The 14854-nt window shown below is 47.1% G+C and overlaps 1 protein-coding gene across 4 annotated transcripts; it reads right to left on the reverse strand.

The window, feature by feature from the left end:
* Positions 1 to 108: 108 nt before the first annotated feature.
* On the reverse strand, positions 109 to 10923 carry FUBP1 (far upstream element binding protein 1). Of its 4 annotated transcripts, none has more exons than XM_073643944.1 (21): positions 10712 to 10923; positions 9622 to 9751; positions 8934 to 8972; positions 8804 to 8843; positions 8016 to 8065; positions 7614 to 7685; positions 7277 to 7334; positions 7045 to 7204; positions 6844 to 6942; positions 6645 to 6746; positions 5961 to 6063; positions 5781 to 5881; positions 5358 to 5499; positions 4192 to 4352; positions 3957 to 4111; positions 3793 to 3872; positions 2213 to 2341; positions 1806 to 1880; positions 1610 to 1669; positions 554 to 699; positions 109 to 275 (listed from the first exon to the last, which is right to left on the reverse strand). In XM_073643944.1, the coding sequence occupies exons 1-21, from the start codon at positions 10802 to 10804 to the stop codon at positions 267 to 269; spliced, it is 2004 nt and encodes a 667-aa protein (XP_073500045.1). In that variant the 5' UTR covers positions 10805 to 10923; the 3' UTR covers positions 109 to 266. The 4 variants fall into 4 exon arrangements, with proteins under 4 accessions (XP_073500045.1, XP_073500046.1, XP_073500047.1 ...); XM_073643945.1 differs by having other exon boundaries at positions 9658 to 9751; positions 10712 to 10921; XM_073643946.1 differs by lacking the exon at positions 2213 to 2341.
* Between the last annotated feature and the right edge of the window lie 3931 nt (positions 10924 to 14854).

Consider the following 14854-nt stretch of genomic DNA (forward strand, 5'->3'; position numbering starts at 1 on the left):
AATTGCAAATACATTTTGCTGGAATGTGTACATCTACACTAATTTACTAAAAACAAACCAAGTTTCCATTTCTACACAGAAATATAGCCTCCTATCAGTCAGTAGTGATAGTTTATGTACATTTTTTCAAAACAATTATTTTTTTTTTTTTTAAACCAAAAAAAAAAAAAAATTTTTTAAGATCTTCATCAAGGCGTCTGCATCCAAACATTTAACAAAGGTTTTCCCCAACACAATGAAGCAAATACTGTACTGTCCGCTTCGCATTATTGGCCCTGTGCAGAGGAAATACATAAGAGATATAACAAAGCGTTAAACCAGAAATTCCTTGGTAAAGGAAAGCCAAACTCAGGAGAGAGCCTAAGGGAGAAACGGGGGTTAACAAATGTCGGCTGCTTCCTGTAAAAAGTTTTCATTTGCCCTGAAAAGGGGAAAATGTGATCACACAAAACATTTGTGTTGCACAGGAAAGCTTTACGATTTTTGCAAGGGTAAAATATATACCTCCCCAAAAATATAAAAAAGATGCAAGACAGGACTCTTAACTTCCTACCTGTGGCGCGGGAGGGTGCTGTGGCATTGGTTGTGGGCTTGTCTGGGCATAATATGCTGCTTGCTGCCTGTAGTACTCTGCCCAAGCAGCACTGTAGTCTGCTTGACCAGCAGGTGGCGCACCACCCGCAGCGGGGACCGCTTGTCCTACAAAACAAACAAAAAAAAACTTAATTGTAAAGTACAAAGTGCGGCACATAAATTGTTTAAAGTGTTTGTAAACTTTAAGGAGTTTTCTCATTTTGTAGGCACCTAAACAGGTTGCCTTTCCTCCATCAATCACTCAAAAGTAGAGATAAGCAAACTGATTTGCAGGACTTGGGGGTCCAGCGGCCACGTCAGTACCTGCCGGACAGGAGCCCTGCAGACCGCTTTCTACCTGCGGGCATCTCTTCTGATTAGGAGGCTCAGCGAGCCGGCATGGGTGCGTCATGTTACATAGGCTTTGCTCCGGGCCTTGAAATCAGAAGAGGCACCAGAAATGACAGCACGTAGGAGGTGGTTCGCAGGGCCCCTGTCTGTACCAAAATCATGTGAATTGATTCTTTTGATGGTTAGTTACACTTTCATTTTTACACATTAAAACACTGATTTAAGTTTTCTTCTTTTTTTGGGGGGGGGGGGGGGGGGGGGGATACACGATTATTGGGCGGTCCATCTTGTCGGCCTTCCTGTTAACAGTTCACAGACTTGCTTTACAGCAACCACATTGTAGAAACCTGTAGATAGGACTCATATGTATGGGAGAGCGTTGTGGGCATGCTCTATGATTTGTGCATGTCAGATTGGTGCTTTAGGACCCAGTCGTACGGCCATGTCCGTAGTCTGTGCATGCTGGAAGGCAGCCCAGCGAGCTGATTACCTGACGTCCACAACTCTACTTTTGATTAGCTGGCCTGTCGCGACGTCGCACCAGGCCGGCTAATCAAAAGACTTACTGTTAAGAGACGGTTGTCTCGGCTGTTTATCGAGTCGCACCAACTCCAAACATTCCCTTTACAGACATCAATTTGCCTTGCGTCAATTACATAAAAGTGAAGCCTGACACTACACTTGCCTTGCTTTTTATAATATTCCTCCCATGCCTTGGAATAATCTTGTGGTGGTGCTTGCTGACCTAATAAATAGAAAAAAAAACAAAAAAACAACACGCACATTACTAACAAAACTTTTACAAGAAGTTAACACAAACTTTATAAAGGTAATAAAAATCCACATAACCAAGACCGTAAGCGATGGCGCTCATCACATACCCATTTTTTTGTAATACTCTTCCCAAGCTTTTGTGTAGTCCACTTGTCCGCCCTGAGGTGCGGCTGGGGGATCGACTGAATGAAAAGCATTAAACAGGTAAGTCAAGCAGCGAACGCAAGTGAGGACTGAAACCGAGCAAGACATTAGCAGTTCAAAAAGGTTTCCACATGAGTTCATGCAAAGCATGTAAGGTGTGTGCGAAAAGGTCAACATGCCACCTAAAAAGGGGGCGATCCTTCGGCAATCCTCAAGATGCCTTCACCAGGACCGTGTGACATAAGCTCACACTTCATTCCTCATGACAGCCAAATTAAAGTGAGATTTATGTGACTGGCCAGGACCTTTGGCACGCGGAGGCCGATAAAATAAAAAAATTATAGAAAAAAATTAAAAGGAGTTTTGCTACCTTGTCCATTAGTTTGGGTTGTAGCTGGTCCAGCAGATGGAGCTGCAGGTGGTTGGGGTGCTTGCTGTTGGTAATAGTGAGCATAATAAGCTGCCCAAGCTGCAGAATTGGGGTCTGTTCCCGCTTTACCTAAGAAATTAAACATCACACTCTTATAGTGTACTGAAGACGAGCAGTCTATCTACATAAGATTATTCACGGGCCCCCCTCCCATTGATTAATTTTATCATCAAGGGGTCCCCCCCCACACGCTGTCCCATCTGTGTCCATCTCCAACAGCAGCTTGCACTCTGGCAGACCCAGCCGACCACACGTTACATGGTCGGCCATTCCTTAGTAATTCTGCACATGTAGTTGGTGCACGCTGCGTCCGTGCCTACTACTGCTGGTCACCAGGCGATAAAGGAGCTGGACCCGCAGGCATCTTGTTAATTTTTAATGGTTGTCTTATAGACACGACTACTTTAATGTCATGAGGCTTTGCCGCTTTAATCTGCGCAGACACTGCTCAAAGCTGCGTTTACAGGATTTCAGGCAGGAGAGCTGAAATCTCCCAGCAGTTCTGTTGATTTCATTGTTCGCCATGGGCAACAATTCCACTTTTTTTTTTTTTGCAGTGGCCGACGTAGGAAACCCACTTCATTACAGGAGTGTTCAAGGGTTAGCACTAGCAAGTGCAGACTGTCATTCAGGACCTGGCCAGGTGTGTAATGAAATCCCCCAAATGGTCACCCTTCTTAGGTCCATTTATACCAAGAGGATGGCACTGTGCTATTCTGGCTCTGCACACCGTTTACATCCGGCCGCTGAAGGTGCCGATCAGTTGGGGGTATTGGGCCCTAATCGATAAGACCTAACTTAAGAAATCCATCAATATCAAACTGGTGGGTACTGTGCCCGAGCAATGGGTATAGATGGCATAGGAGAAGGAGACCTTTTTTTTTTTCCCTCTCCTACTGTCACAGCAGCTTATACAATAGTTTTCTCTGCAGGACAGTGTTCAGATGGGAACATATATTTTGATACCACAATACACATTCTCTATGTAGCAGCAGCAAATTTAATGTTCACTTTGATTTATTTATTTTTTTATTGCAACCTACAGGTTGGTTAAAAAAAAAAAAAAAACATCCTGCATTGCCGGGATCCCTAAAAGATTCTCGATCACCTTTAAATCACCAAGAGCAGGTGGATTTGCACTAAAACCGAAACTATAGAGCAAGACGACTCCGGCTGTAGCAATTGAAGGGATCTCGTAAGATGTAATGAAATAAAAAAACAAAAACAAAACTAAAACCCATGCTCAGGAAACGGGGCGACGCTCAGGCATGTTAAGAAACATGTCGGCGACAGACGGGATCCACCAAATGAAGCGTTATGATCACATATGACCCCTCCAAAGAGGGGAACCGAAAATCATGACCACAGCAATGAAGCACATGCGGTTTGTACTGTATGGGGTTAATTAGTGGATCTAGGCACACACCTATTACATATACACAAGTTGGACTAAATCTAATTTTCACGCCAAATGCTACTTTTTACAGAAGGAAGAAGGCAATCACACACAATTAACTTACTTGGATCTGCGGGGGCCGGCTGCTGCCAGTGTGGGTATGTATTTCCCCAACCCTGAGGGGCGTATGGTGCAGGGGGACCACTAAAAACAAAAACAGAGTAACTGAGTAAATATACACTAAACCCATAAATCATAATGTGCCAGGAGCGTTCCCTCAAAACTTACTGAGGTGCTGGTCCTGGGGGACCAGGGTTGTATGGTGGAGGGTTGTAGGGTCCCATTGGTGCACCGGGGCCTGGGGGTCCTGGAGGTCCATGGGGTCCAGGTACGCCACCTGGAGGGCCATGAGGAACTGGAGGACCTAATGGATTTACGGGACCCTGAAAAAAAAAAATGGAAAAACAATGTAACGGTGCAATCACAAGAAGCTAAAGTGAAAAGGTTTCCTGCCGTCACTTACCCCGATCTTCTCTTCAACAAGCTGCCTTGCGTAATCAATCTGCTGCGGAGTGCCACGGATCGTAAATAACTTCATATTCGGGTCAGAATTTGGTGGAGGGTTCCTCTGAAGCTCGATTCTGGCACCGGACTGTTGGCTTATACTTTTAATAGTTTCTCCCCCTGTGAAGTAAATGACAGAAGACCATGAAAACTCACAATACTATCACAAGTTTGCTCATCTGCTAAGGGGGACACCCAACTAAGCAGAAACAAAACATGGAAAGTGTACATCGAGACACCCCTGTAATGGGATAGCAAGTGACAGTTTTGATTTTACCTTTTTCACCGAAATATTCAATTAAAAAGGGGCTTTTTTTTTTTTGCTAGAAATCATTTTTTCCTATTGGGTTTCATTATAAACGTTGCACTGTTTGCATTCTATATTCTGTGTTACGCTGTCTATTGATGATTGCAAAATGGATAAACTGAGAATCTGTCAGTGAGCTCATACTGACAGCCCAATGGGAGATTTACTAACTCTGCTGTTTTTTTTCCAGAGCTCTTCTCAAGTGATTAAGGACCACAGATCACACCAAAGTTAAATCAATGCCTGTAAAAGCCAATTGGTGCAAAGTTTTAACTGAAACTAAACTGCAAAATTGATTTTTAGCTCCAAATACATGCATTTCAGTTAAAAAATAAAAAGGTTCTCAGGAGGTGGACAACCCCTTTAAGAATACTACAAGACAATATTCAGCTCAAGCATTTCAATGGTATGTGTTAAAAGGGTTTTCCACAACTACAAAATTGATGACCTATCCTTCGAGGGGTCATAAAATACAGTACAAAATCCCCCTTAATAGAGTCGCCAGTTTTGACCCTTCAGGCCAAGCAGTGTAAATGCACTTTTGGGGATACCTATGCAGGTTGCATGTCTGAGGAATCCATGTTTTAATACCTCTGGTGTCACAATTGCAAGAGCTCAGGAGGGGGGGGCATATACATGTGCCGTGCCCAGAGATATGGACCCAGTACATGAAAATGCCACTTTGATTAGGACTTGCAATTGGAGCGGCTCTTAAAATACAATCCCTTTAATGCTGCACTAAAACATTAGGGGTACAAAATGACATTTAACGTGAAAAGCATAAGGAAAACCATTATAAATATGAGTTAGTTCATAACCTTTTCCAATTATGAGTCCAGTTTTTACAGTCAGAACAAAGAAGTTGAATTCCTGAAGTCCCCCGGGAGGGCCCATGTTCCAGTTTCCTTGTCCTCGTCCCCTTCCCCGTCCACCTGGACCAGGACCACCACCATTTCCAGACTGTGGTGCAAAAGGAAGAACAAAATAAAAGTTGATAGTCTGACCCCAAAAATGTGTAAGGACGTAACACTTAAACACTTCCTCCACCCAGAAGAGTTTGGACTTAAGACAATGCTTCATTACAGCTGTTATAATTATCAATTGTATAAAGACAACATAGGGTTAACCTCAAGTTTTTGCATAAAGGACCAGTCACACAAATCCCCCTTCTAAAGGAGGTTAAAATACGCATCTGTAGTTGCCCAATTTAGGTGGGATACACAGGTGGACAAAGCACAAACCTGGACGCTGCGGAGCAGGTCTGTAATGATCTCGGCTGCATGCTGACACCTGTCAGGGGGGCCGCTGATCTGGGCTATTCTTTCTGGAGTTGATCCATCGTCTGCAAAAGAAAAGAATCTCCGTCAGAAGATGCACAAGTTCTTCTGAATAACCAGACAAGTCCCCAGAAACGTACATACCGGGTTTAAACTGTATTCTGACACCTGCATCACTCTGAATTTTCTTGATCATTTCACCGTTTCTACCTATTACAATTCCAACTGCAAATCGTGGGATTGGGACCTAAAAAAAAAAAAAAAATACATGCCCAGCGTCATTATGCTACTTGTAAGACCTTGTGTTATACTGATATATTGCAGAAAAGGTGTCCACAGGATCAGACATTGTAACATCAGTGTTAAAGGATGAGGAAGCAAAGTGGTCCGAAGCACAACTCTGAATCGTGGTCGGCGCTGCCTCTGTGCCTGCGATCACCGCCCCTCCGCCTGTGATTGACGCAGTGATGTCTTAAGTCAACGGCACAGTTCTTGTTCTCAAATGCACAGGTGCAAGATTTGGACGGGTTGTGAGCATGACAAAGACACCATCTACGCCACTTCCAAGGATGATGGGACAGCGAATACGGGGTGTGTCAATTTATGTGATCAGAAGGGGACACTTAAAAATAATTTTTGGAAGAACACAGGGCAACAATACTGATAGAAAGGGGTTGTAGGGACCATGCTAAAAGGGAGGAGAACAGATTAGAAAGAAGACCTGCTGACCGCTTCCCTTTAAGAGCGGTGACCCTGCACTTGTCAGACATGGAGGTGCTATCCTGATTTATGACATTAAACTCTATAACAAATGGAAAGCAAACTTACATCAATCCCTTCATTGCCACCTATTCTTGAACCGTACTCGTTCCTTGCCTCTCTGAAACCTCCTTGGTCACGTATTAATTCTAATACCATATCTTTTGCTTCCTGTAAAGAAAAATATTAAATAATTAAAAACTTGAATTTACCCCTTTAATATACAAGTTATTACGACTGATAATTACAGCTGATAAGCTTGTTTTACCTGTACTTTGTACGAATCCCCAGTGATTCTTAATGGCTTGTCCGCTCCTGTGTTCTGAGGTCCGTCTTGTATCATCACCATTTTAACTCCGGCACGCTCCTGTTTTCAATTAAACAACAAAAGTTGAGTCCAAGTCCCAATAATCCACATAGAAGACGGAAAAAAAAAAAACCCTGACAAACCTATATCATTTGGTCGTACCTGCAGCTGCTTGATGGTCTCGCCTCCTTTTCCAATAACCAGTCCAGCTTTACTGGCAGGAATCATGATCTCCTGGACTGTATTTCCGGGACCATCCCCGTGATGGTAAGGGGTAGGCCTTCCCATCGCCACTATCTGATCCAGCAGTCTCTTCGCACCCCTTAAATAAAGAGTTTAAATTAAAACGTAATAAACTTAAACTAACCTAAGAATCCCTTAGTGCTTTACTTACTGAACAGAGTCAGGACTGCCAGTCAACATGCAGGACCGGTCGGGCATACCACCGCTATCTGAAAAGAAAGAACACAGCACATTAAGAATACGTCAAAAGGAATTTTACACAACCTGATATAAGGTATTAAAATCCTGAAACGCTTTCTGAAGCCTGGGGATCCAGAACAATTCTGTACATGTGTCACGCTGTTTCTGCCCACTGGATGGCAGAAGACTGGTGATCGACATGGTGTGCTGGAGCAGAGTTGGTCCGGGGGTTGGAATAATTTTTTCTTTCCTTCACCACCCTTGCATAGATCAGAACCACTTTAAGCATTTTTGATAAGATGTCTTACCAGGAGCAATTTGTATCTTGCATCCAGATTCTTGCTGAATGCGTGATATCTGTTCTCCGCCTCTCCCGATTACTAACAAAAGGGAAAAAATAAAAAGTCAAGATGGCACAGGAAAGGGTAAAATAAAATTATAGAATGTAAAACTTAGTTTTAGCAGAGAAGGACACACAAACCCTTGATATTGGGCACTGAAAGACAATGCCGGGTGGAAGAAGTGGAGGCCACCCTGAATAACCAAGCAGTTCACATGCACGTGTCCTATTAATAAGAATATTGCCATATGCTTTGAGGTGGGGAAGTGTGAAGGATTGGGAGGGTCAGACCCCATTGTTGTAGCATTTATCGCCTATACATATGATCAGTGAAATGGTGCAGTGTGAAATGCCCCAACAAAGAACTTACTGAATCCGACCATTCCATCCGGAACTCTGTATTCTTCTGTCAGAACAGCCCTTAATAAACGGGAAAAAAAAGAAGGCATTTTTAGACCACTGGAAAAAGAAATCTGAATCTTGAAAGGGTTGTTTTCATGACTGCACTTCCAGAAATTTCCCTGCTAGTCAGGGGGGCGCAGGAGAGTGTGCGCCTTACGATTGACAGCTCAGACCGGCTGCAAGGTTGTGCCGTTGGCACTGAAGCGGCACAAACATGCAGGAAGCTAAGCCTCTGCAGCATCAGCTTATCAGATACGGCCAGCATCAGAGCAGATGAGCTTTAGAGCAAAGAGCTTGGAAGAGCTTTGCTCCTTACTTAGGGAACCGACCACCACTGAAACAGCAGAGTTGCTGGTAACTTAGGCAATGAGCAGTAAAGCGAGTTACTGCGTTCTTAAAAATAGAGGGGGATTTTAAATAAGGGGTTCATTTCAAAGTTGATTCTCATTAATTTGAAAACTTGCAAAGTGTTTTTAATGAGAAAAATCCTCATTGTGAGCTGTAAAAAAAGTGGGAAAACTCGAGTCACGGATAGCTGGAATGGTTTGTCTACACTAGGAGCTCAATCAAACGACAGTATGAAGCAGCAGAAGGAGGAGGAGGCGGTAAGGGGTCTGAGGAGTTTAAAAAAAAAGCATGATTCATGTTTCCGAATTTCTAGGGAACAGTGCAGTAGGAGTGAGGATGGGTTTATGGCCATTGGTGCCAGGCTTGTCTGATATGTGGCATGAACTGCTCTCCTAGCTGAATACTCACCTCTGCTGCTGGTGCATGGGAGGCATTGCTGGTGGGAACGCTTTTAAGGGAAGGAGAAAAATTCACATTAGAAACACCCATAAACTATGACTGAAGGCTGTAAAAAAGAAATTTATATCGTATGACTTACAATCATTTGTAGGAGCAACTTTCTTCGCTTCAGGTTGATCTAAATGGTAACAAAAAAAAAAATTAAAAGCGAACAACTGAACGGATGAGAATAAATCTGCAAACCTTACATAAGAGATAACGAGCGGCAATCATTGCTGTGAAAAAATAACATGGGGACAGTCAGACCCCGCAATGCTGGCAGCAACACCAGTGCATCAATGATTCTGAGGGTCACCCACAGCCAGTGACGCCAACAGGACAGAACGGAGGGAATTCATTACATAATTTGCAGCAGTTTTCCGGTGTCACAAATTAGCAAATTTTCATGGAATCCATATCTGTGAGTTTGCTTTTGAAAAGGTGAAAAACAAGTGGACAAGTCAGCGCTGGCCTGACAAGTAGGGTAAATTTCAGCCCAGGATGCACCAATCACACAGCGGGCACATCCTGATAATCTGGCACATGAGAAGTCGGCCTTTGTATGTTTCCCCCTATAGCACAAATGGTCAAACTCAAGCCCTAGGTGTAAAAATGCATTAAAGAAATCAGTGACCACATTGTCAAACAGCGAGGTGGAGAAGACCCTGTATGTGAGGAAATTATGGACCAGGGGAGGAGGTAACACACCGGTGCGCCACAGAGAAAACAGGAACCGTATACCAGCATAGCAGAGTATCTTTTGTAACCGGCGCATTCTGTAAACCTACGTGAGTGTGCAGTCAGTCCCACATCTATAAACGCACCTCCGTCATCCAGTGGCCTCTTCTGCCCAGAAAAGCCATAGTCGTTAGTGTTAACGGCCGGTGGTCCAGTATCACCTCCAATTTTTGCAGCAATCTGTTAGGGGGAAACAAAAGGTCGTTAAAGGACTTGTCCCCTCCTGCAATACAAGGACACATTAATTCAAATGGGTAGTGCGTAATTCTGTATCTCGCCTGTGGGGGTGCTGTAGGTAAACTGAACACCTGCTGCTGGACTTCCCTGTGGCCTTGTGCCCCGTCTCCCTTCCTGCTGTCTCCGGGGCCCCGCTCCCCGTCGTCCTCCTTACCTCCGGGGCCCCGCTCCCCGTCCTCCTCCTTACCTCCGGGGCCCCGCTCCCCGTCCTCCTCCTTTCCTCCGGGGCCCCGCTCCCCGTCCTCCTCCTTTCCTCCGGGGCCCCGCTCCCCGTCCTCCTCCTTTCCTCCGGGGCCCCGCTCCCCGTCCTCCTCCTTACCTCCGGGGCCCCGCTCCCCGTCCTCCTCCTTACCTCCGGGGCCCCGCTCCCCGTCCTCCTCCTTACCTCCGGGGCCCCGCTCCCCGTCCTCCTCCTTACCTCCGGGGCCCCGCTCCCCGTCTTCCTCCTTTCCTCCGGGGCCCCGCTCCCCGTCTTCCTCCTTTCCTCCGGGGCCCCGCTCCCCGTCTTCCTCCTTTCCTCCGGGGCCCCGCTCCCCGTCTTCCTCCTTTCCTCCGGGGCCCCGCTCCCCGTCCTCCTCCTTTCCTCCGGGGCCCCGCTCCCCGTCTTCCTCCTTTCCTCCGGGGCCCCGCTCCCCGTCCTCCTCCTTTCCTCCGGGGCCCCGCTCCCCGTCTTCCTCCTTTCCTCCGGGGCCCCGCTCCCCGTCTTCCTCCTTTCCTCCGGGGCCCCGCTCCCCGTCCTCCTCCTTTCCTCCGGGGCCCCGCTCCCCGTCTTCCTCCTTTCCTCCGGGGCCCCGCTCCCCGTCTCCCTCCTCTCCGGGGCTCGGGCCTACTCCTCGCCTTCCTCCTCTCCGGGGCTCGGGCCTACTCCCCGCCCTCCATGCGGTCCCGCCGCCCGTCCCTCACCTGTCTCGCCCTCTGCAGCGCGTCCTTGAAGGCGTCATTGACTCCCCCGGCGGCGCCAGAGTTGGGGGGCGGCACGGTGGAGTAGTCGGCCATGTCCACGGAGCTCGCAGCCCTGCTGATCCGTGCGTCTGAGGGAAGAGAGAAGATGGCGCCCGAAGTCCTCGCTCAGTAACCCGCGCCGTCAGATCTCGCGAGACTCCGCGCGAACTCCCACCGGATCCTCCCACTGAGCCAGAAGAGCAGCAGGCCAGTTCTCGCGAGAGTTTCCGGATCACGTGCACTCCTCAGGCACTGTCACTGGCTGGAATGTTGGCCCGAGAAGCGAATGTGCGGCTGCTGAGCCCGAGGGTGAGGGGGCGAGGAGGAGGAGGTGTTGAGCCCGAGGGTGAGGGGGCGAGGAGGAGGAGGAGGTGGTGTTGAGCCCGAGGGTGAGGGGGCGCTGAGGGCGAGGGGGCGAGGTGGAGGAGGCGCTGAGCCCGAGAGTGAGGGGGGCGAGGAGGAGGCGCTGAGCCCGAGAGTGAGGGGGGCGAGGAGGAGGTGTTGAGCCCGAGGGTGAGGGGGCGAGGAGGAGGTGTTGAGCCCGAGGGGGCGAGGAGGAGGCGCTGAGGGTGAGGGGGCGAGGTGGAGGCGCTGAGCCCGAGGGTGAGGGGGCGAGGAGGAGGTGTTGAGCCCGAGGGTGAGGGCGCGAGGAGGAGGCGCTGAGGGCGAGGGGGCGAGGTGGAGGCGCTGAGCCCGAGGGCGAGGGGGGCGAGGAGGAGGAGGCGATGAGCCCGAGAGTGAGGGGGCGAGGAGGAGGCGCAGAGCCCGAGGGTGAGGGGGCGAGGAGGAGGCACTGAGGGCGAGGTGGAGGCGCCGAGCCCGAGGGTGAGGGGGGCGAGGAGGAGGAGGAGGTGTTGAGCCCGAGGGTGAGGGGGCGAGGAGGAGGCGCAGAGCCCGAGGGTGAGGGGGCGAGGAGGAGGCACTGAGGGCGAGGTGGAGGCGCCGAGCCCGAGGGTGAGGGGGGCGAGGAGGAGGAGGTGTTGAGCCCAAGGGTGAGGGGGCGAGGCGGAGGCGCAGAGCCCGAGGGTGAGGGGGCGAGGACGAGGCGCTGAGGGCGAGGGGGCGAGGCGGAGGCTCAGAGCCCGAGGGTGAGGGGGCGAGGACAAGGCGCTGAGGGCGAGGAGGAGGTGTTGAGCCCGAGGGTGAGGAGGAGCAGGCGCTGGGATCCTGGGTTCAAATCCCACCAAGGACAACACCTGCAAGGAGTACAACATACAAATGTTCTCCCCGTGTTTGCGTGGGTTTCCTCCCACAGTCCAAAGACATACTGATGATCATGTCTGTAAAGTGCTGTGGAATTAATGGCGCTATATAAAAATCAAGATTATTATTATATTCCGCAGCTCTGCACACATCAGAGGGGACTTGTACAGACAAAAAATTCACAGAGTAGCACATAATTCACCAGATACTGAGAAGAGAGGGCCCTGCTGCTCACCAGCTACAATCTATGAGGAAATAGGGGGGACAGGAAAAGTAAAAATAAAGTGATTGTCTTGTACAGCCCATTTATCAATATAAATAGAGGCATTAAAATAACGCTGCATGATCCGGTCACCGGATAGTGTGTGTGTGTACAAGTACTGATGCAGAAGGCTGTTGAGCGCATGGAAAGTTAGTGAAGCGATAGGCCAAAAATCACCGATTAAGGCTATGTGCCCACTATGCGTTTTTCAAGCATTTTTGCTGCGGAATTTCCGCAGCGTAAATGCTTGGTAATCTGTACCCTATGATCCCCAATGAAAATCTGCATGTTCTGTGCCCATGCTGCGGAATTTTTCGCGGGGGGAAAATCCGCAGCATGTCAATTATTTGTGCGTTTCCATATGCGGATTTGAGGTCCCAATGCATTTGAAAAACAAAGTCAAATCCGCATGTAAAAACGCGTGTAAAATCCGCAAGCTTTTTTACTGCCAAGAACATGCAGAACCGCTGCAGAAATTTTCTGCTTCAATTCTGCATCGTGGGCACATAGCCTTAGAATAACCTAGTGTAAGGCTAAGTGCCCACGATGCAGAAATGCTGCATCTCCCTGGCAGAAAAGACACATGCTGATTTTACACGCGGTTTTTCTGCCAGATGGAAGCGTTTGTGAAGTGTTTTGAACATGTGATTCTGCATGCAGGGTTGTCAAGCGATTTTAGCATCACTTGGAAAAGTGCTTGACAGCTTGGTCACACTATTAAAATCCATGCAACCGGCATGGATTTATGTTGTGTGACTAAGTTACGATGCTGCATCAATCGTAAAAAAAAAGAATAAAAATGTTGAAAAATAAAAAAAAAATTATACTCACCTTCCGATGGCCCCCGATCTCCTTCTCCGGTGCGTCCGGTGTCTTCGGCACTTGTGGTGCTCTAAAATGGACCTTCCATGATGTAATTTAGTCATGTGACAGGTCACGCGACCGCCGACTTCAACGGTCGCGTGACCCATCACATAACTAAGTTACGTCATGGAAGGTCCTTTTACACCTCTGCGAGCAGCCGAAGAGCCATCAGCGCCGCCGGGAGCAGGCAGGGGGCCATCAGAAGGTAAGTATATGTTTTGTTTTTTTTTTCATTTTAATTCTTTAACTACAGGTACTATGGTTCCCGGGTCTGGACGAGAGTCTCCTCTTCTCCAGACCCGGGAACCATCCGCGCATTGAATTGCATAATATCCGCATGTGCACATGTAGTCATGCAGATGTTATGTGGTCCAATGCAAATCAATGGCGGTGATTCCGCAAAATTAATGGTTGTGCTGCGGATTTTTCCGCAGCATGTGCACAGCACATGTGGATTATCATTGGGAAACATGGCAGACAACTTAACAAGCGTTTTTAATGCTTTTCCGCGTCGGAAATGGCGCTGCGGAAACTCATTAAGTCCGCATTGTGGGCACGCAGCCTAAGAAACGCAAACTCTCACCAACTTAACACTAAATAACAATGTAATCATAAAAAAATCACTTATTAAAGATATATTAAAAATCTTAATATTATTCACAGTATTAAAAATGGCCAATACCATCCACTACTCTTATGGATAAAGTTGAGAAGGAAAGGGTACAGATTAACCCTACAACAGCTCTGATGTTGCCCTTTCTTACCGCGGAGGTTGGCATCCTATATCTGCGCAGTGGCGTCCCCGCTTGTACGTCGTCTCTCTATCTAACCCCATAAGGTCCTGCAAAGGGAGGCAAGGTAGGAAAAGAAATAAACGGGTCAACCAGTTATTACTTAATAACATCTAAAAAAAAGTGAAACAAGATATAACTTGATATATTCCCTCAGTCAAATAAATCTAATGTTTCAAGAAAATTATCAATTTGGTGATCCAAAAGGATCAGAAAAGATGTTAAACCCTATATTTTGGTCTAAAATATCCCTACCTTGCTACGGAGGTTGGCACCCTACACTTGCGCAATGGGGCCCCCCTCGACGTAGACTCTCCCTAACTGACTCTACAGGGCCCTAGGAGAAAAGATAAAAGGAAGAGAAATCATCAAAAAGTACAAAAGCAGACTGTGCTAATATCCTATAGTGGACCATGAGAAGACCGTTAGTGGGATAGTGGTAATTCCTGCAGAATAGGTTATTAAGTAGTGTTGTTAAGGGAGGGCAATAACCCTTCACGGTTGACCAAGTGAGTGTCAAATTATTATGTTGATTGCACAATCCACAGAAAATCGTTTGATTGCAGTGATTGCCTCAAAAGGTTCAACAAAATATTAAGTTAAGAAGAAGAAGAATCATCATTTCTGTCCAGGCCGATTTCAGGAGTTTAATTTTTTTTTAAATTCTGTGGAAGCAGAGAAGCAATGTCTGACTTTCATTTGTTCATTTTCATAGATTTTTAATTTATTATTACTTTTGTCAGATTCAAGTTATTTCTGTGACCATTGTGGGTTTTTCTTTCATTAAACGAGGGGCACCAACAATTTTGACCACGTGTATATATAAATATTGCACTTAGTCCCAAACTGGAGACAATATATCAGGGGTCTCAAACTCTGCTAAGTATATGGGCCGCACATAGTAAAAATGTGAATTTGAAGGGCCGCATTCTTTGCAAGGATGATATGAAATTTTTAATGATACTATGTTGTTTTTTCTATACA

The sequence above is a fragment of the Phyllobates terribilis genome, unplaced genomic scaffold (genome assembly GCF_046119375.1).
Source record: "Phyllobates terribilis strain yellow unplaced genomic scaffold, ASM4611937v1 Scaffold_8__6_contigs__length_399053987, whole genome shotgun sequence".
NCBI classification, from domain to species: Eukaryota; Metazoa; Chordata; class Amphibia; order Anura; family Dendrobatidae; genus Phyllobates; species Phyllobates terribilis.

What these genes read in the sequence shown, in the direction of transcription:
- FUBP1 (XM_073643944.1), bottom strand. Translation starts at nt 10,804, where the DNA reads ATGGCCGACTACTCCACCGTGCCGCCCCCCAACTCTGGCGCCGCCGGG. An exon ending in AGACCATCAAGCAGCTGCAG is followed by an intron (nt 6,943 to 7,044) that starts GTACGACCAAAT and finishes AATTGAAAACAG; the next exon opens with GAGCGTGCCGGAGTTAAAAT. An exon ending in TGGACTCATAATTGGAAAAG is followed by an intron (nt 4,353 to 5,357) that starts GTTATGAACTAA and finishes TTTACTTCACAG; the next exon opens with GGGGAGAAACTATTAAAAGT.